The 22,721-nt window shown below is 37.6% G+C and overlaps 1 protein-coding gene across 1 annotated transcript in view; it reads left to right on the top strand.

The window, feature by feature from the left end:
• The window catches only part of cacna1bb (calcium channel, voltage-dependent, N type, alpha 1B subunit, b), a 194,281-nt gene that overhangs the window by 128,585 nt on the left and 42,975 nt on the right, over positions 1-22,721 (top strand). Inside the window, exons 23-32 of the mRNA XM_051677032.1 lie at positions 2,183-2,312; positions 4,147-4,206; positions 4,334-4,440; positions 6,222-6,233; positions 9,540-9,560; positions 14,503-14,599; positions 16,090-16,250; positions 17,357-17,497; positions 18,540-18,741; positions 20,040-20,204. Coding sequence (XP_051532992.1) covers positions 2,183-2,312; positions 4,147-4,206; positions 4,334-4,440; positions 6,222-6,233; positions 9,540-9,560; positions 14,503-14,599; positions 16,090-16,250; positions 17,357-17,497; positions 18,540-18,741; positions 20,040-20,204 — 1,096 coding nt within the window. The remainder of the gene's footprint in view (positions 1-2,182; positions 2,313-4,146; positions 4,207-4,333; positions 4,441-6,221; positions 6,234-9,539; positions 9,561-14,502; positions 14,600-16,089; positions 16,251-17,356; positions 17,498-18,539; positions 18,742-20,039; positions 20,205-22,721) is intronic.

Below are 22,721 nucleotides of genomic sequence, written 5' to 3'. Positions count from 1 at the left end.
CTGACTAATCTGCCTAATTAAAAAACATTTAGTTTTAATTCAGTGCATTCAGAAATTATTCAGACCCCTTCATTTGTTTTCACATTTTGTTATGTTGCAACCTTATGCTAAAATTCTTTAAAAAAAAATTTTTTTCACACCAATCTACTCTATACCCCATAATGACAAAGCAAAAACAGATTTTTGATAACTTTGCAAATTTATTAAAAAGAAAAAACTGAAATATCACATTGACACAAGTATTCAGACCCTTTGCTATGACACTTGAAATTTAGCTCAGGTGCATCCCATTTCTACACTTTGATTGGAATCCACCTGTGGCAAATTCAATTAATTGGACATGATTTGGAAAGGCACACACCTGTCTATATAAGGTCTCACAGCTGAAAACAAAAGCAAAATCCAAGCCATGAGGTCAAAGGAACTGCCTGCAGAATTGTGTCGAGGCACAGATCTCGGGAAGGCTAAAATGTATTTTTTTTTAAACGGCTGCATTGAAGGTTCCCAAGAGCACAGTGGCCTCCATAATTCTTAAATGAAAGAAGTTTGGAACAACCAGGATGCTTCCTAGAGCTGGCCGCCAAGCCAAACTGAGCAATCAGGGGAGAAGGGCCTTTGTAAGAGAGGTGACCACCTGATGGTCACTCTGACTGTGCTCCAGAGATCATTTGTGGAGATGGGAGAAACTTGCAAAAGGACAACCATTACTGCAACACTCCACCGATCTGGGCTTTATGGCAGAGTGGCCAGACGGAAGCCTCTTCTAAGTGCAAGACACATAAAAAAGCAACTAAAGTACTCTCAGACTGTGAGAAACAGGATTCTCTGGTCTGATGAAACAAAGATTGAACTGTTTGGCCACAATTCCAAGATTCATGTCTGGAGGAAACCAGGCACCACTCATCACCTGCACAATACCATCCCAGCGGTGAAGCATGGTGGTGGTAGCATCATGCTGTGGGGGTGTTTTTCAGCGGCAGGTGTAACCGTTCCTGCTCGACCCGCTCAGAGCGAGATTCAAACCGGCATCTCCGGCATGGGAGCTAGGCACGCTAACAAGGAGGCTAAAGGCTACAGCCAAGAGTGGCTTAGGGACAACTCTGTGAATGTCCTTGAGTGACCCAGCTAGAGGCCGGACTTGAACCCAATCGAACATCTCTGGAAAGACCTGAAAATGGCTGTCCACTGACAGTCACCATACAACCTCATAGAGCTTGAGAGGATCTGCAGAGAATAATAGCAGAAAATCCCCAAATCCAGGTGTGCAAAGCTTGTCGCATCATACCCAAAAAGACTTGAGGCTGTAATCGCTGCCAAAGCTGCTTCAACTACTGATTTAAGGGTCTGAATTCTTATGTCAATGTGATGTTTCAGTTTTTTCTTTTTAATAAATTTGCAAAGTTATCAAAAATCTAGTTTTTGCTTTCTCATTATGGGGTATGGAGTGCAGATTGATGTAAAAAAAACATATTTAAAGTATTTTAGCATAAGGCTGCAACATAACAAAATGTGAAAAAAATGAAGGGGTCTGAATACATTTTGAATGCACTATATAGTGTTAAAGGGATAGTTCAACCAGAAATAAAACCTTTCTCAGCATTAACTCATTTTCAAGATTTTTTTTTTTTTTAACAATATCTCAGCTCTGTTGGTCCTTTCAATGCAAATGAATGGTGACCAGACCTTTGAAGCTTGAAAAATTGCATAAAGGCAGCAAAAAGTAATCCATATGACTCCAGTGGTTAAATTAATGTCTTCAGAAGCGATGCATTCACTTTCGCTGAGAAATGGATCCACTGATCTCCATTTTCAGTTTCAGAATGTGAAAAGGTGAAGATTTATGGTAAAGAAGGACTTAAATATTGATCTGTTTCTGACCCAGACCTATTATTTATTGCTTCTGAAGACATACTGTAGATTTAACCACTGGAGTCATGCGGATTACTTTTATGCTGCCTTTATGTGTTTTTTGGATTTTGAAAGGTCTGGTCACCATTCGCTTGTATTGTATGGACCTACAGAGCTGAAATATTTTTCTAAAATTCTTCGTTTGAGTTCTGCAGAAGAAAAAAAGTCATACTCATCTGAGATGGCATGAGGGTGATTAAATGATGAGAGAATTTTCATTTTTGGGTGAACTATCCCTTTAATTAGTACTCCTTGTTGCTTTTTGTCTTTGTAGAGTGCGGCAACTGTGCCATTACGTGGTCAACCTACGTTACTTTGAGATGTGTATTCTAACGGTCATCACCATGAGCAGCATTGCGCTTGCTGCTGAAGACCCTGTGCAGGCCAATGCCCCTCGCAACAACGTGAGACACACACCCACACAGCTGCTAACACCAGGGACATATAGCGATTAGAGTGTTGTATTTTTAGAAATGACATGATGTGTAATGAATGTACTTGTCAAATCTGTTGTTTGTTAGCAAAATTAGCTGGTTTATCATGTTTAATTACCATTCAACCAGAATCTAACTTTCTCTGTCAATCACTACAAAGGAGGGTTGTGAAATCAGTGGTGTTTACATAACTGAAGAACAGTACTGCAGGGCAGTATAGCAGCCCTTGTCTGAACTGTCACACAGAGGGTTGTCACTAGCCCCACTGGCTGGCTGCAGCGCTATATTGTCTTTGGGGACAGCCTGTAAGCATACTTATCCAGCCAGTGTGGCCACATCAGTCCATAAGCAGAACTGATTAACTCTGCATTACACACAATGAAATGTAAACATGTCTTCGAGTATCCTGTGTCTTTTCTTCCAGTTGACTGGCTGATTCATTAAGCATGATCAGTATGTCAGATGAATCTCTACTCTCACCCAATACTTCCAGTGTGTTTTCTGCTCATGTAGGAGTAATGGAGGAAGAGTATTTATTCAGAGCATCTGTTTCATTTAATTTTTTTAGTTTTTCATTTAGAGATTATTAAGTAGGGCCAAATATTACAGGTTTAAGACAGGATTTTTGACTGCAGATATAGGTAGAACAGAATAAAATCTGCTGTGGGTCATTGACAAATAAGATTGTCTCAGGTGATAAAAATGAGAAATCTTTTAAAAATTTACATACAGTAAAGGCAGCATAAAAGTAATTTATATGACTCCAGTGTTTTAGTCCATGTCTTTTGAAGCGATTCAACTGGGCTTGGGTGTGAACAGACCAAAATATAACTCCTTTTTCACTATAAATCTTGACATCAGTAGTCTCCTTGGAGATCATGATTTCAAGCTTGATTACACTTCCTAGTGCCATCTAGCGCTCTGCGCATGTGTCAAGCAATAAGAAGTGTAATCGAGCTTGAAATCATGATCGTGCCTAGAGAGTGCAATGGCAAGATGGTTCTCACCCACAAACAAACACAAAGAGAGTATATTTTTACAGTTTTTAGCAGGTAAAAGTTTAGTAAAATAACTTTACTAACATGATGTTATATGATAGGGTACAATGGGGCTATATTATATATATATATATATATGAATATATATATATATATATATATGTATATATATATATATAATCCCCCCCCCCCCATCATTATACACTTTGGGACCACAATTAAACAGATTTTTGTGCCTTTAGTGCCATTGTACACTAATCAAGAATTTATTAATTTTGAATAGTTTTCAATACGGGTCAAAATGACCCGAACGACAAAAGGAGTGTGCAGTTTCTTAAAGCTGATATAATTCCTACGAAACTAGCGCCACCAAATGGGATTGCAAAAATAAATAATGTTTTCAAAACAGCTTTCCGAATATGCCCATCATCTGCAGTTGTTCAAACAGTCAGATAGTCCTGCCCCCAACTGAATGTGAATGGATTACTTAGTTATCTCTGCATATTAAGCTGGGATAGAAGAAAGTATTTTAGCACTGAAAAAGTTGCTTACTTCAGCTTTAAGACAATAGGAGGTTTAAATAAATGCAGTTGCAATGTATATATGGATTTGTCACACTGCTGCACCATTTAAAATTAACTTCTTAAAACAAAAAGGTGATTAAAATTGGCAACCAGTTACAGGACCTAAGACTGTAAATTCTAACCTACATTATTGATGTTGAAGAATAAAAAAAGTTTGTTGACATGTCTGATGTCAACTACCCTTATATTTCCAGTACTTACACGGGTTTGTGGTTTTCTCAGGTACTGAAATACTTAGACTACGTCTTCACTGGCGTGTTCACATTTGAGATGGTTATAAAGGTAAATTAAACCTCCTTTCCATTTTGTTATTGAGTCTTTGCCTAAATATGTCATTTAAACCTTTGCAATTAAAATTTTTTAAATGCATGTTTTCATTCACCACTTTTGTTTATCTCATCCTCTCTAGATGATCGATCTTGGGCTGCTCTTGCATCCTGGGTCTTATTTCCGGGACCTATGGAACATACTGGACTTCATCGTAGTCAGCGGTGCTCTGGTGGCCTTTGCCTGCTCGTGAGTGGCTATTTACTTTTTTTTTTGTTATTCTGTTAGAGCAGAGGAAGACTCGACTGTCAGTTCAAATCCAACAAGAGAGCATTCAGTCAAAAATGACGTAAACAGAATGTGACTGTCTGCAGTTTTTGTATCTGGTGTCAGATGGAGCACTGTGAGCAGTTTTCTTGGGAACTGATCGGTTTAATGCGCATCTGTTTTTTTAGCTCATAATGGAATCATATGCAGTGGCCCACACCTGTGCTGCTGGTATGAGTTTACCATTTCCCACAGGAGCTAAGCCAAACATAGCAGCAGTGCTTACGCTGCTCTGCAACTTTTGTGCGAGAAGCAACATCTTCCAAAAGTTTATCTTTCAATTCTCACAGATCTTTTGCAACCCGTGGTAATTTGAGGTGCTTTCTTAGGCAAGCAAGCACAAAATGATATTGCTAATACTTAGAAATGTTATGCAAAAAAAAAAAAAAAAAAGTGCTTTCAGTCAATTAAAATTTTTATCGCGATTAATCGCATAATTTTTGTAGTTAATTGCGATTAATCGCAGATTTTGAAAATGTTTAAATTTGACACTATATATACTTCTTTTCATGTCAAAATGCATTTATTTCCATCTCAGGAAAGAAAACAAAACAATATGTAACAATATTATGCTTTATTAACATTTTCCAAACAAAGCCTGTCACAGTTTCCTCTTACTTTACCCACTCTACCTCTTCTCATTTTTCACCTTTTCTTCATCTTGTTCTTCCTCCTCTTCTTCTTCTTCCTCATTGTTTCTTTGCTCTGAATTTCATATTTGACACTTTCTAGAGATAGCAAAGTCATGATAGTTGTGTGAAAAATTTAGTAAATTGCATTTTCTTTGCAGTGTGCATTACTAACACAGCAGATATCAATATGAAGAGATTTGACAACCTGACATGTGTATTTGAGAATATGACTTTGATTTAGTTGTCTGTGTTAGCTGTTTTGAAAGCATGAATCTTGGATCAGAGAAATTTGTGTGTAGTGTTTCAAAAAAGTGACAAAAATCAAGAGAAGATTTGTAGTCTGTTTAGGACAGTTACAAAGTGTTCAGATAGCTTTGTTAATTGTTTTGATAGCAATGACTGAGTTTGGAGAAATGTGTGAAATCGATCGAGGAAAAACTGTAAAATAGCTGAAAAAGAGGTGATGGAGAAATGTTTAGCTTTTGAGACCAGACGTTATTTGTATGTTTGCTGCTGTATTATTCAGCAGTGCAGAAATTCTCCACATGCTCTATCTGGCCACCTGTGTTTAAAATGACTGTAAAGCATATTTATGTGGTATTTAAAGGTGAAGTGTGTAATTTAAGAATGGCAAGAATAATAACTTTTCAAACAGGTTTTTTTCCGAACTCTTTCTGTGACTTCCATTCCACAGTGTTTTCAGGGAAATCGACATATTTTCTCATAGTTAACATCAAGCTGGGATAGGAGAATATTCAAACAGAATAAAATACACACTTCTCCTTTAACTCTGGTTTCATTGACTGTGCTAACTGTTAGTACATTGATTCAAAATGTATCTCATACTGCTCTCTGTCTCAGTTCTCTAGAGCTTGTCTTTTTAAAACTGTGCTTTAATCTTCTCTCCTGTTCTGTTTTTCAGTGGTTGATAGCAAGCTTATGTGTCCAGTCTTGTGGGGTTTAATGTTTCTCATTTAGTTCTCTCTTTCTCCATCCACCACTTTCTTTCTCTCTCTGTCCCTCTCTCACTTTATCTGCTCTGTCATTTCCTCTCGCTTGCCTTGCTTTCAGGAGCTTCATGGGGTACGCAATTGTTATAACCTGCTTCCTGTTTATCTGACTGTGTATGCATGTGTGTGTTTGTGTGGATATAAGGAGTCGTTAGACCTGTGCAAGACATTTGACTTGTGAAACTGTACATCCCTAGCTGCACACTGCATATCACTAAGCCTTTGCTGGATTTAAAAATGCTGATCTCAGTAACCTGCACCTAACATTAATTTTACATTACAGAATTACGACTAATTAGACAAGTTTTAGGATTTTAATTTCAGTTCTTTCTTTCTTTTTTTTTTTTTTTGTCTTTAGACTGTCATTTGGATATGAATGAAATAATATGATATTAAAAAAGTATTAAAGACACAAGAGTTTTTCACAAGAAGTGCACTAAAATTACCCATTTTAGCTGTTGTGCACAATCAGCATCCATCTTTAGGACGGGAATGAATCTCTTATCCTCATGCATGGATTTTCTTTTTGTGTACTGTAGAGGGGTGGGTAAATATTTAGATTTTCTGATGCATTGTGATCATCATTTGAATGATCTCAGTGTAGATTCTTAAGATAGATTGTTTACTCTATGCGCAGCCCTCTATAATGAGAGGAAATCACACACATTTGTAACCAAATTTTGCGCTATGTGACTAAAAATCTATATATTTTGCAGCTGGTTGGTAAATGTTCAGATTTCACTCACCAGTAATTGTGAGATCCTCTCACTGCATGTTAAGAGTAAAAGATGTTCTGTGCAATGCGTGTTCAAAGACGAAATCCACGCAACCCATTTGTCTCTCTTTTAATACACTTTCTGTTCTCTACAGTCAGTTGATCAAAAACAACAACAACAATTTTTTTATTTCTAAACATGCATAGCACAGATGAGGTGAAGCTATTTGAGTCCTCTCTCGTTTATATGCACTCATTTACAGACGCTCTTAAACAGAAAGGCGGGTTTTCTTAAAGAGACAGTCCAGATTTTTAGCAATTTTTCAACAAATCTATGGAAATATTTATAGTACAAATTGTGCAATTAAACAATTAACATGTAACAAAATATAATATTTACAATAAAAATGTGTTCATTTTTAAAAAGCTAAAATGTGACAAAAAGAATGAAAAACTAATAAAATATTAGTAAAATTAATATTTTCTTAATTTACCTAGGTAGAAGGTCCCCTGTATAATTAACATCATTAGCTGGGAAAGATTTTTTTACATATTTCAGCAATATTGAATCAAAATCGGAATCGAATCGAGAGCTTGTGAATCGGAATGGAATCGAATTGGGAAATCTGTAAACCCAGCCATTGTACTGTATATGTGTGCATATACAGTTGTGCTCAAAAGCTTGCATACCCTTGGAGAATTGGTAATATATGTACCATTTTTAAAGAAAACATGAGTGAGCAGGCAAAACACATTTCTTTTATTTCTTATGGGATTCATATTCAACTGTTGGTTATAACAGAATGGCACAATCATAAAACAAAACATGGCAACAAAGAAAAAAATGAAATGACCCCTGTTCAAAAGTCTGCATACCCTTAGTTATTAATACTGTGTATTGCCCACTTTAGCATCAATGACAGCGTGCAGTCTTTTGTAATAGCTGCCTATTCGTTTTGGCAAAATGCGTCCAGGTCATACAAAGTCTTTGGTCGTCTTGCATGAATCACATGTTTGAGATCTCCCCAGAGTGGCTCGATGATATTAAGGTCAGGAGACTGTGATGGCCACTCCAGAACCTTCACCTTTTTCTGCTGTAACCACTGGAGGGTCAACTTGGCCTTGTGCTTAGGGTCATTGTCATGCTGGAAAGTCCAAGAGCGTCCCATGCGCAGCTTTCGTGCAGAAGAATGCAAATTGTCTGCCAGTATTTTCTGATAACATGCTGCATTCAACTTGCCATCAATTTTCACAAGATTCCCCGTGCCATTAGAGCACACACTCTTCTAAAATATCAGTGAGCCACCACCATGCTTCACAGTGGGGATGGTATTCTTTTCACTATAGGCCTTGTTGACCCCTCTCCAAACACAGTGTTTATGGTTGTGACCATAAAGCTCTGTTTGGTCTTGTCACTCCAAAGGCGTGTCAAGGTGTTGTAGGACATATTGTAACCAGGCTTTTTTGTGGCATTGGTGCAGTAAAGGCTTCTTTCTGGCAGCTCGACCATGCAGCTCATTTTTGTTCAAGTATTGTCGTATTGTGCTCCTTGAAACAACCACACCGTCTTTTTCCAGAGCAGCCTGTATTTCTCCTGAGGTTACCTGTGGGTTTTTCTTTGTATCCCGAACAATTCTTCTGGCAGTTGTGGCTGAAATCTTTCTTGGTCTACCTGACCATGGCTTGGTATCAAGAGATCCCCGAATTTTCCACTTCTTAATAAGTGATTGAACAGTACTGACTGGAATTTTCAAGGCTTTTGATATCTTGTTATATCCTTTTCCATCTTTATAAAGTTCCATTACCTTGTTACGCAGGTCTTTTGACAGTTCTGCTCCCCATGGCTCAGTATCTAACCTGCTCAATGCATCCACGTGAGAGCTAATAAAACTCATTGACTATTTATACACAGACACTAGTTGCAATTTAAAAAGCCACAGGTGTGGGAATTTAAACTTTAATTGCCATTTAAACCTGTGTGTGTCACATTGTGTGTCTGTAACAAGGCCAAACATTCAAGGGTATGTAAACTTTTGATCAGGGCCATTTGGGTGATTTCTGTTATCATTATGATTTAAAAAGGAGCCAAACAACTATGTGATAATAAATGGCTTCATATGATCACTATCCTTAAATAAAAGACAGTGTTTTTGCATGATCAGTCGTATTTTCAGAATCAATGCCAAAATGTCACAATTTCTGCCAGGGTCTGCAAACTTTTGAGCACAACTGTATACGTATGGTTGTGTGCGTGAGTGTGTGTCTGTGACCTTTTCACATATGCGCATTTGTCGCAGGTCCATGTTTTGACACCTCTACCGCATATTTATTGCTTAGTATGATATATCTTGCAGAGTATGTTGCAATCAGTTACTAATAACCCTTCACTGCATCGTGTCTTTGACTTAATATGTTTATTGTGCAGTAGAGTTGCTTCAATGCTTTTTAATCTTTCTTTGCTGTTTGTCCTTCTACAGTGTCTCAGTTCAATGAAAGCTTTCTTCTGCTCTATTATAGCCAGTTTCAACTCTCATTTTAACTCTTTTTATGCTGATCTTCTTTTACTGCTTATTTCTATGTCTGTGAAGTGGCTTATTTTATGTGTGTTTCTGTGTTTGTATTTGTGCAAATGTGTATGGTTTTATCATCGGTTTTCCACATCAGATCGCAACAAAGCATTACAAGGTGGGGACAGTCTAAGTATCTATAAATACCTACCCCCACTCCCGACTTCCCCACTGACTACTCCAAATATACCATCCTTCAACTTCCCCTGGTTAATAGGGAATGACCCCGTTTTGACCAATGACATGACATCTGACCTTTGCAAGGGTGTTTGGAAACTACTACTCTTACTGCTTACAGAGGACTGCCACCACTTACACTAGAGGTCAAATAAAATGTAATTAGTTATGATTAGACAGTGAAGTTTAGAAAAATACCTATAACTATAGGCGATTTTGTGGTATTTGTGAAATTAAAATGGTTTACAGACAGATTGTTATTAAGCTAGGTGTTTTATGGTGTTGTGCGAAAAATGCACAATGTAAGCATATTGTTGAGGGTGACTCTCACGAAATATGTCAGAAAATGTCTGGTTACATTTCACTCCAAAACCAAAAGGAAGAAACAAGTACTGTGTATATTGCTTAAATTTTTTTTAATAATAATATAAGTATAATAATATTTTTAGTACCATTAAGATTTATTACATTGTAAACAGCAATGTAAACAGCAATTCCACCTAATTTTCATTAATGTTAAATACAAATCTCATTCTCTTATGCTAAAATAAAAAATCATGATATATTATTTAAATTTTTATTATTTGAAAGTACATTTGCAAAGTACACTTGTAAGTATACATCATAGTAGTATTTGGTTACTACCATTTAATTTATGCTCATTTTAATTAAAAAACAAAAACATTAGGGGGACCTGTGTAGCTCAGTGAGTAAAGACACTGACTACCAGCCCTGGAGTCACGAGTTAAAATCCAGTGCGTGCTGAGTGACTCCAGCCAGGTCTCCTAAGCAACCAAATTGGCCCAGTTGCAAGGGAGGGTAGAGTCACATGGGGTAACCTCCTCGTGGTCACTATAATGTGGTTCTCGCTCTCGGTGGGTGTGTTGTGCATGGATGCCACGGAGAATAGCGTGAAGCGTCCTCACGCGCTATCTCTCCGTGGTAACGCGCTCAACAAGCCACGTGATAAGATGCGCGGATTGACGGTCTCAGATGCGGAGGCAACTGAGATTCGTCCTCCACCACCTGGATTGAGGTGTCACTACACCACCATGAGGACTTAGAGCGCATTGGGAATTGGGCATTCCAAATTGAGGAGATAAAGGGAGAAAAAAAAAAAAAAAACATTGTGTCCAGACAGGATGTTTTTAGTTACTGTATTACAGTAATTAAATTGAGATTTATTTATTTTTATACAGAAAAGTTTGGAGTAACTGAATGGAATGGAAATTGCTTGAGAATTTGGAAGAAAATTGTTCTTAATTGTCATTAAAATAATGTCACAATGCCAAAAATCTTAAAGGTCCTAAAATAGCCTCTGTTTTCTTGCATTTTTTCTTTATTTACAACCCTAATATAATTACTTTTTAAATTAAATATGACATTAACATTTCTTTGTAAGAGTCACTTTGTAACTGGGTGCATCAGGTGAACTTATCCTGTGACCTTATCACAAACACCAGGCATAACATGTTTAGCTCCGGACCTCCTGTGTCACGAGCCCAATAAGTCCTCTGAAATCTCTGAGAGTATAGTTAATCTTAGTGTGCTCTGATCCACATCCACCCATGTTCATGAGGTGTGTGTGAGACTGATGGGCATTGCATGGACATTGCATGTCAGTCTGATAGTTACAACTCCTCATGTAGAGAAAAAGTAAGCAAACCAGTAACAGAGCTAAGCTATGGCACCCTGCTTTCTCTTCAAGTATTCTGTTTATTCAGGATTATTTAGGGCAGAGTATGTCATACAGTATGCTGATTTGCCACACTGAGTCTTTGAAGTTTTGTATTTTGACAGTTTTTTGCTTTTCAAAAGATACAAGCACACACTCAAAAGCTTATCTCTGTAAAACTTGACAGCTTATTTCAACTGTCATAGAAACAGATCTCCTTTCAGAAAATACTTTTTGGATTTAAAAGAGGTCTTTTAAAAGAGGTCGTTCGGGTGCATAGACATTTCTGCTGATGTTTAGAGCAAAAGATCTTTCCTTTTCATATATTTTCAGATAGGATCCATTTTTATGAATTTTACCTGTCTTCAATATAAGCCAGCATCATTTGAATGCAACATTAAAGGGATTGTTCACCCCAAAATGAAAATACTCTCATCATTTACTCATGGTCATGCCATCCCAAATGTGTATGACTTTCTTTCTTTTGCTGAACACAGATGAAGATTTTTAGAAGAACATTGCAGCTCTGTAGGTCCATACAATGCAAGTGAATGGTGAGCATAAAGGCAGCATAACAATAATCCATATGAATCCAGTGGTTAACCCTGTAAAGCCTGACATATTCAAATTTATTGACATTAAACTGTTTTTAGTACCATTAGACAAACTATAAAAATAAATCGTAAAAAAAAAAAAAAATTGCACGTTTGTTTTTATGTATCATATTTCATACATTAGCCTTTAAAGGTCATTATCCTCCTAAGGCCCAGCAATTCATTTTTGTGTTGGACATTTGTTATTTAAGTTTTACTTAACCCATACATGCTACAGTGGTAAATCTTGGGGTATTATCAGAGCTCTCTGAGGGATTTTCATAGATACCAAATGTTTGAGAGTTTGTCCATAACAACTTCATCTCCTTTGTCTATAAATATGGATTGAATTGAATCACAGTTAAATTCAGCACATTATATACAATATGAATAAAATATTCTTTTTTCAATAAACAATTTTTATCATATGTATTTTATGCACCGAACACTATATTGACATTTAATGGAATGGATTGGTGATTGAGAGATATACCTCAAAAACCTGTTGTATCATATTTGAAACATGAATTTCAAAGGGGGGTTTTCAATCAAATAAATTTTTTTAACCAAGCATAAGTTGCTTATATTCAGCAAGTACTCATTTTAAAATATCAATAACAATATAATAATTACTGACACTTTTACATGATTCAAATAAGTCATTAATCCCAGCATAAGCAACTTTTCGCGCAAGCCCGCCACCAATTTAAATAGATTGATATAAACATTGAAACCACTTTTTCACAAGCAACCACTAGATGGTGCCATAAACATTTGAAACTTACATACCATAGGTAATTTGAGTGAAACAGGAGCCGTCAAGCGTTGTGTATCATATTTGATACACACGGCTTTACAGGGTTAAATGTATGTCTTCAGAAGCGATATGATAGGTGCGGGTGAGAAACAGATAAATATTTAAGTCCTTTTTTACTATTAATCTCCACTCTCACTTTCACATTCTGAAACTGAAACTGAAAGTGGAGACATATAGTAAAAAAGTATTGAAATATTGATCTGTTTCTCACCCAAAGTGATTGCATCACTTCAGAGGACACACATCAAACCGCTGTGGCCAGAACTTTGAAGCTCCAAAATCACATAAAGGCAGCATAAAAGTAATTCATACAACTCCAGTGGTTTAATATACTGTATGTCTTCTGAAGCGATACAATCACTTTGGGTGTGAAACAGATCATATTTCAATCCTTTTTTTTAATAAATCTCACCTTTCACTTTAGTTTTAGAATGTGAAAGTTGAGATTTATAGTAAAAAAGGATTAAATATGTATCTGTTTCTCACCCACAACTATCATATCACTTCTGAAGACATAGCTTTAACCACTGGAGTCTTATGGATTACTTTTATGCTGCCTTTATGTGATTTTTGAAGTTTCAAAAGTCTTGCCACCATTCACTTGCATTGAAAGGACCTACAGGGCTGAGATATTCTACAAATCTTCATTTTTATTCAGCAGAAGAAAGAAAGTCATACACATCTGTGATGACATGAGGGTGAGTAAATGATTTGAGAATTTTCATTTTTGGGTGAACTATCCCTTTAAGGTTTATCAACCTAGAATTAATCATTAAGCCCGTCAGTGATGTCGGCTATCTTCAGTGACTTCATTTAACTTTATATCAAATCCGAAAACTCAACATGCTTCACAGAAATGGTTTGGAACTCAAAACTAATATCTTCAGAAATGTTTTATGCTGTTAAAGTGTTACTTTCCCTTTTTCTCAATTCAGTTCATTTGTGGTGCTTGCTAAGACAAGCGTCACTAGTACTATTGCTCATACATTGCCTAGGTATTAAAATTTGGTATGTAACGTGTGATGCATTGTTTGTGCTACAGACATGAATAATACCTTAGATTGTGTGGCTTGTTGAGGAGAGATAAACTGTTGATCAGACTTACGGTTTTCGCATAGTGGATAATAAAACAGGCAAACAATCCCTTAGACTAATCTTAAAGTAGAGAGTCTGGTCATATCTAGGGACCAAAATATCAAAAGAGACTTGTGATGGGTTCTTTTGACTTGGGCCAGTAAGCAACACCCTAGCAACCACATTGCAACATATTAAAAAACACTCTGAACACCTTAGTAACAGCATACCAAAACCCTGGCAACCCCCTACAATAACCTAGCATTGTGGTGGTGAGTTGTGCACGGGCAAGCATTACTTGCATTGTCTTCAGAAAATATAGAAATCTATTTTTGCCTTAGCTTCTCAGCAATAATCAGTATATGGCTTAGCCAAAAGTGGTTTTCACAAAAAGACAGTGCATGTGTAATGGGTTGTTTCTTTGTATCTTTTTCTGGTTTTAAAAAAATGTTATTTAACAGAAATATAAATTGTTAAATAATATTTATCATCAGACTCAGAGGTAGGTATGTTTCTGCAGAATAACTTCCTCTCAAAGGCATGCTTTCTACTAACCAAATAACCTCTAGCTAATGTAATTCTAAATTACATGATGGGCTGGAGGAAGTAATTAACTTATTAAAATTGAATTAAATTGAGTCCAGGCTATGTGCATGTTTGTGTGTGAGAGAAAATGTGTTTGAACTTCAGATGTGTCTTGTAACTCATTGCTGTCTCCACATAGAGGGACCAAAGGCAAGGACATCAATACCATCAAATCCCTCAGGGTCCTTCGAGTCCTGAGGCCCTTGAAGACCATCAAACGTTTACCCAAACTCAAGGTAATGCCCCACTGTCTGGTTTTCAGTCTGCTTAGCTCTTATATTCTTCCTTTGAGAGCTTGCAGGTGGATTCAAGTGTGTTTAGGTGTAAGGTAATGTAATCAAATCCACCGAAGTGGAAGCTTATCGTTTGTGAAAGCTCATAATAGATCTATCGTCAGGTGAGGTGTCTATGGTCCTATTGAGCTATGGTGATAAAAAGATGCTGATGCATTTGTTTTCAGTGCTGTCAAAGGCCCACATAAACACTTAGCAGCTCTCATTTGCCCATGATGAAGAGACAGATGGCAACTGATATGGCTATGATCGTAATGAAATACTAACATACTGCTTACTGCATACTGCACAGTGTACACTGAATACGGCGTACTACTTAAAAAAAGTATGTAGAACTTTACATTAAGAACTTCATTACGCCGTAATAACCCTTTTAAATGGTAGTACGTTACGTGATGTCACATGATCTCATTATGTGTATTTAAATTTTGCAAGCGCCATCCAGTTATCGTCTCAAAAATAAAATGTAACTCTAAAACGTAATAAAAACTGTAATGGCAGTTGATCACAAAATTTGTCAATTAGGAGATGTTAAAAGTCCTGCCGTATACATACTGCATACTGTAGTATTCGGAGTAGTATAGTAGTATGCTTTTCCGAACATAGCCAGTGATACAGACAGTTGCACAAATAGTGTTCTGTTTAAGATGAACCTTAAAACAATAAACATTTTAAATTATTTAATATAAAACCAATGTGTAGGTGTTTCCTGTCATTGTGTGAATGTTTCCCTATGTTTTGTGTAAGATATCTGTGTTGCCATGTGTATATCAGACATTTTGCAGCCAGGCAGGGATGAACATTAACAGTCTCTCTGCATCATTCTCCCTAATCAAATCACACACTTAGCCACACAAACAAATCGTTTTAGAGACACTCACTGTTATCTCATTACATGGCCAAATTATGCATTTAAACTTACATTTCACACAATCATTTATTCATTTGGCTGAAGAATTCTCACCAATGACATTAGCACAAATAACAGACTAATGAATAGAACCGCAGTTTTCCTCAGTTTCAATACTAATGCAAAGATAAAGCCTCACATTGTCACAGAGACATTCATCCTGTGCATGAAGATCTTATTAGCATGAATGTACAGAAAATATACTACTCAGTGCTGTTAATGATACCCTGAGGACATTAAGCCAGCCGAAATGACAGAAAATGAGAAGATTGAAACATTTCCCCACTCCTGTTTTATTCCTCGGCCTGAGTGATATGATCTGGAGCATGTTATCAATTAATTCTGACACAACCTACACTTAGCGTAGTTGTGTATTTTCATGAGGGCTTTGTGACATTAACACGAGGTGACACATTCTATTCAAATGGATTTAACAAAGGTGCGCATTACGGTCTGCCTGTGGTAGCAAGGGCGTCTGTTGCGTTCCTGGGGGATCTGATTTATGCTGTTTGTGTGTCCCTAGGCCGTGTTTGACTGCGTGGTGAACTCGTTGAAGAATGTCCTCAATATCCTCATTGTTTACATCCTCTTCATGTTCATCTTTGCGGTCATTGCCGTGCAGCTTTTCAAGGGGAAGTTCTTTCATTGCACTGATGAGTCCAAAGCACTGGAGAAAGACTGCAGGTATAGCTTTGTTCAGACTAGACTGTCTGTATATATTCTTTATATTTTATGTACGTATGGATGGATGGATGGATGGATGAATGGATGGTTGGATGGAAAAATGAAGAGAGGCAAGAAGGGAAAGAAGGGAAGAATGAAGGAAGAAAGGAAGGAAGAGAAAGGATGCATGGAAAGAAGGTAAAGTAAGGAAGGAAAAAATGAAATGGAAGTCGATAAAGAAAAATATAAAGAGGAAGGAAAAGGTTGGAAGAAATATAAAGAAGCAGAAAAGGAAGTAAAGAAAAAGGAAGGGAGAAGGAAAGGGATGGATGGATGGAAAAAGAAGGGAGTGGGAACAGAGGAAGGAAAGAAAGAATGGAACAAAAGAAGATAGTAGGGGTAGAAAAAGAAGAAAGAAGTGAGAGAAGGAATTAACAAAAGGAAGTAAAGTAGGAACAAACAAGTTAAGGAAGAAAGGATGGATGGATGGATGGATGGATGGATAGGAAAAAAGAAAGTAGGGCAAGGAAGAAAGGCAATAAGGGAAGGAAGGGAAAAAGGAAGGGAAAAAGGAAGGAATAAAGTATAGGAAAATGAAGATGAAGGATGCATGAAGGTAAATTAAGGAAGGAAAAAATGAAATAGAAAGAAAAAAGTAAAGAAAGAGGGAGGATTTAAGGACAGAGGGATAGATGGATGGAAAAGAAGGGAGAGGGAATAAAGAAAGAAAAGAAAGAAGGGAAAAAGAGTAAAGCAAGGGTGAAAAGAAAAATGGAAGTGAAGGAAGGAAGAAAGAAAGGAAGGATAATGCATTTTGCATGGAAGGAAGATAAAGGAAAAAATGAACAATAAAGAAGTAAAGAAAGAAAAACATGAAAGAGGAAGCAGAAGTAAGTAAGACAGGAAGGAGATATAGAGATATAAGCAAGCATAAAAGGAAGTAAAAATAACAGAAAGGAAACATGGAACAAAGGAAAGAAAGTAAATTAAAAAACAAACAAAGGAAGAGAAAATATACAAGAAATCAGTAAAGTAAATTAAGGAAGAGAAAGGAAACATGGGAGGAAGGAAGGAAGGAGAATTACACAATGGTTGAATATAAGTTTCATCTGTCTGCCTGTACTCAGGGGTCAGTTCCTGGAGTATGGCAATGATGGAGTGGCCATGACGCAGCCGCGGGAGTGGAAGAAGTATGATTTTCATTATGACAATGTCCTGTGGGCCTTCCTGACCCTGTTCACCGTCTCCACAGGAGAGGGCTGGCCAACGTGAGTCTTCCTCGTCACTTACACAGAGCAGCCGCACTCACACTGTAATCATACAGAAGCATGTTAATGGTGGATCTATTCCTGTTTTTAGTTGTTTTTGCTTAACTCTTTCTGGCATAGTCTTTTATTCTCTATATCTTTGTCCTCTCTTCTCGCTACCTTCTACTCTCTTGTAGCTCCATGTTTTTAAACAAGCAGTATAGTTGCATGCAAAGCTGCAACAAGACAATCCAAAAGTTCTTCAGAAATTAAATCCCTCTTTATCTAAGTTTAAGAGCTATGTCTGGTTCCTTGGGATATCTCTGGATTTCTGATTACATTTTTTTTCATGATTAAGGACACATAATCCTAACCTATCTGTAAACACTGTTTCCCTCTCTGAGGGCCTGAGGCGATGTTTTTGGTCCTTTTTCTTGCTTGGGTCTAGAATTTACAAAGTTTTTAAATTTGTAATTTGACTTTTTTATGAATAGACTGTGCACATATCTTTTTTGGGCTTATTGTCATTTTATAGACAGCGCCAGTCAGAGGAGGAGACAGGATGAAACATTCAATCAAAATAGACCCTTTTTACTTTCTTAATAAATTTTTTCCTTGGCTTATTGTGCACAAATCATCAGCGCATGTTATTCCAAAGAAAAAAAAAGTTTGCCCTTGTAATCTTAAATAAAAATGTAATAACTTGCTCTGCCTCTGAAATTTTCTTTTTAGTTGATGTCACCTTGGCCATGTGGGAAGGGAACATACTGTAATGCCAACCAAATAGATAACTAGGCACTTTTTGGTCTAGTTAGCATTTCTTGGGGGCACTGTTGTAGGTAATACAGCCTTTAATGTTAATGTAATAAAGGTTACAACAATAATAGCAAAAATCAATCCAATTTAATTCCCGATGGAGTCCCGTCGTACTTTTTTTCTTGTTGAATTTAGTATCAATTGGAAATACATCACATTATAGAAGTAAAATGGGTTTTGGATGTAATTTCATGTTGACGTTAAATGTAGAAAAAAACCTCATGATCATTTTGTTTATTTTCTCTAGAGTATTGAAACACTCTGTGGACGCCACGTATGAGGACCAGGGTCCCAGCCCAGGTTACCGAATGGAAACCTCCATCTTCTACGTGGTCTACTTCATCGTCTTCCCCTTCTTCTTCGTCAACATCTTTGTGGCCTTGATCATCATTACTTTCCAGGAGCAGGGAGATAAAGCGATGTCAGAGTGCAGCTTGGAAAAGAACGAGGTACTTACAAAGAACGGGGACAGATTCAGGGCGCAGTTAGAAGCCTACTTAGTCAGTTAAAATAAACCGTGAGAGAATGAGTAAATGGGATGCCAGCAAACTGTAGGTGCCAATCAATGTAGCTTAAAGGGGAGTTTCATCATGTATGTTCATGCAAGGGCAAAGTCTTGTTCATATCATCATGTATGTTCATGCAAGGGCAAAGTCTTGTTCATATAAGCATGGACAGTTGTGAAATGCCTGAAAGAGAAAGGCTCTAAAGAGAATTCCTTTCACCTGTGCGAGGCCAATGCACCTGTCCATCTACATCTCCACTACCTTGACTCTAAGCGGCTCTGACAAACACATGCTCAAAGACAAACGCACACACACAGAGCACAGAATTAAACCTCAGGTATCAAACCAGTCAAGCAGAACTTGATCAACTCTCTGCCTCTCAAGTCAAGTCAAGTCAAGTCATTTTTATTTGTATAGCACTTTTCACAACACACATCGTTTCAAAGCAGCTTTACAGGACATCATGCGTTAACAAAAACAAAAAATGAAACTGTAATATATATAAAGTCTTAGAGTGATCATTGTGTATTTTGATTAAATATGATTGTAAATTGTGCAAAGAAATTAAATAATAATTGTATTTAGAACCCCTGTGAGCAAGCTAAAGGCGACTGTGGTAAGGAACACAAAACTCCATAAGTATTGGTAAACTCCATAAGTATGTTCCAATACCTAGTAAACTGCCTCGTTGTCTATTGCCTACTTAGGGAGCTACCTTCTAAGGCAGCATCCTAACCTTTATGAAACCTTATAAATAACTGACTTGGAGCTACATAGGGCAGAAACTCCTTGCGCTACACAAACAGTGCCTCACACGGGTGAAGTCAGTGATGCCTTAAAATGCTTTCTAGGTAGGCAGCTCACTAGATATATGAACATCGCTCTTTCCCTGTTGATTTCTCTCTTTTCTGATTCTTTTCTCTCTATATCTCTGTCTGTCATTCTTTCTTTATCTCTCTTTCTCTCAGAGGAGATATTAGTTTCAGTTTTTAAATATTTAGCTGTGCTATAACACTTTTCTGATTTGTGCCAGCGCTGGTTTGATGTTTGTCTTCTATCACTCTGCCTCTCATTCATTTGATTTAGAGATCTCTGGGAATACCAAAGCTTGCTTCTAATAATTAAAAAGGAAAGATCAAAATATCAGCTATGATCAGGGTGATGAGTAGTTATCAGCCTATAGATCTGCTCTGCAACATTTTTGCTCAAGATAACTGAGAATGCTTTGATTTCATCTACAGCGAGCCTGTATAGACTTTGCCATCAACGCCAAGCCTCTGACACGCTACATGCCAGTGGACAAGCAATCTTACCAGTACAAAATGTGGAAGTTTGTGGTGTCCACTCCGTTTGAGTACTCCATCCTGACCATGATCGCCATCAACACAGTGGTCCTTATGATGAAGGTAAAATGCTACTGTTAGCTGCAGTAGTTTTGTGATATCAATCATTGTGGGACAGTGATTTCAATTTATGCAAACCAATGAGGTTTCTGCCCAGTTTTTTAATCCATGTTTACATTGAAATACTATTGATGACATCTTTAGATCTCATTTGTTTGTTCTGATGGTCTTTGGTGAGAGAAATAGGTCAGATCCTAAGGAAATCCTTCAAATTTCTATGACGTATGTAGCCAGTTTTAGCACTGAAATCTTAAGAACTCTCAGCGTAACTTCCCTTGTTGAAGCTGAGTGCCTTGCACCAGATCATATTTATGTACAGTAGATGGACTTAATCTACAATGCGACAGCAAAAGTAATACTGTAGTATTTTACGTGAATTGTCAGTTTGATGCCTGAATTGAATGTGATGAGATAAAAAAAAAAGGTACTGCAAAAGAAAACAACAATACAAAGACAATATGTCTTTCTATTGTGTTGTCTTTACTGGCTGCTCACAACAACAACAACAACAACAAAAATACAGCACAACATTGTATTCTGATCCATTAACGAATGACTTGTTATGAGGTTCTTGGTCAAAGTACTTCCAAATTCGGGAGGTCATGTATGCCATGCAAGAAGCAGACATGTGAGTGACGAGCTCTGCGCACTTTGCTAAATTTTTTATTATTTTCATGTTATAATCTGGTGAAATTTGATACACCCAGTTACACATCTGCTCTTTGAGGCAAAACATGGCAAAGAAGTCAAACTCCTCGGGCTCTGGAGACATTAAAAGACACTTACGTGTTCAGGATGAAAGCCCCGATAGGCCTACAGACCGGGGACTCGATTTGGATGGCACGGTGGGAGAGGAGATCCAGCGTCAGTTGGCCAACATGTCGGTGATGCTGACGAAGGTTCTTGCTGACTTGGAGGATCTCGCTGTAATACGTCGATCGATTACGGCAATGGAAATCAAATTCTCTGAGTTAGTTACAAGTGTGACTGATGTTGAGAGACGAATCGATTGTCTGGAGTCTTTGGAGAGGGAATTAACCGCCAATCTGCCCGCGACCAATGTTGATTTGGAACATCTCCTTGAAAAGCTTGAAGATCTTGAGAATAGAAGCCGCAGGAATAACGTTCGAATTGTTGGAATTCCTGAGAATGAGGAGGGCAGAGATATGGTGAAATTCCTAGACGAGCTTTTCCCGAGTCTGCTCGACATAACAGGCCATAAACTGGAAATCGAGCGAGCTCACAGAGTCCCAGCTCACAGATTTGCTGAGGGAGAAAGGCCAAATCAATCAATCCTGGCCAAATTTCTGAGATCATCCAATAAGATCTTGTGTTGCGCCAGGCGAGGAGCAAAGCATTCTTGGAAGAACCATAATATTTTCTTGTTCCCGGACTTTGCGAGTTCGACAAGAGAGAAACGCGATCGGTTCAAGGAATATAAGAAACTCTTACATCAGCGAAAGATCACTTTTGCTCTGATGTTTTCAGCCAAACTGAGAATAGAAACAAAGGACGGTCGCAAAGTATTTACATGTCCCAATCAGGCAATGTCTTTTATAGAATCAATGGGTGAGTAAACCATTGGGTGTTTCTCATGTGAGTGGGTCGACTCGCTGTACTTATTCTGGCTTTTGAGGAAGCTGGGTGTCATTTTAGTTTCTTTATGCGTTGGCTCTGCCGAGTGGCTGGAGTTTGTTTTGTGAATAACACTTTTCCTTAAAGAAACTTTTACATTGACGGAAGATTACTTTTGCATTGAAGTTCCCAGCCAGTTTGAGAGTGGACACTATGGATGACCGCAAATTATCTACATGCTCACACAAAGGATGTATTTTATAAAGTTGACGTATTGTGTAAGTCATGGTATATACTTTTATGTGGCCTCCGAGTGAATTGATTCAACCATCCGGGGAACCGGGATGCCGGTTTTGTTTCTTTTTGTATTGGTTCCGCTTAGCGGCTGGAGCTTGTTCTGTTGAATAACACTCCTTTGGAACAGCTGTGGATTAATCTTTTCGTTCTTCGTGCTTATTCCTCCTGCTGGCTGGAGTTTGTTTTGTTGAGTATTTTTACGGGACATTGGAATGATTACGTCATCCGTTGAACTCATAACAGCTGGTTCACTGAACATTCGTTTGTCTGTCCGAGGAATCTGAACAGTTTTATATCAGCTGGAATTTGTTTTGTGGAAGATCACACCTTTGAGACAGTTCTGTGAATGAATCTACATGTTCTTTGTGTTCATTCTTCCTATTGGCTGGGTTTTATTTTACAAAGTATTTTCTGTTATGTAATTTTGCCTCACAAATTTGTGAGGCAAAATTGAGCAATCTGATGGCAAAGTTGTCATGGGGGCTTGTGGGCATTCTTGGACCTTTTGAGTTTAGAGGGATTGTGGTTGGCGCTTTCGTGCGCGGGGTTAATGCACACATTTTTCTTTTTTCTGTTTGTTTTGTTCAGGGGGAAGTTCGGGGTTTGATTGTTTCAATAATGGGGAATGTGGTCTGTATAATTTTGTTT

The sequence above is a fragment of the Myxocyprinus asiaticus genome, chromosome 38 (genome assembly GCF_019703515.2).
Source record: "Myxocyprinus asiaticus isolate MX2 ecotype Aquarium Trade chromosome 38, UBuf_Myxa_2, whole genome shotgun sequence".
Taxonomy (NCBI): Eukaryota; Metazoa; Chordata; class Actinopteri; order Cypriniformes; family Catostomidae; genus Myxocyprinus; species Myxocyprinus asiaticus.
Note: the sequence above shows the minus strand (reverse complement) of the source record. Positions and strands in the feature narration are given on the sequence as shown.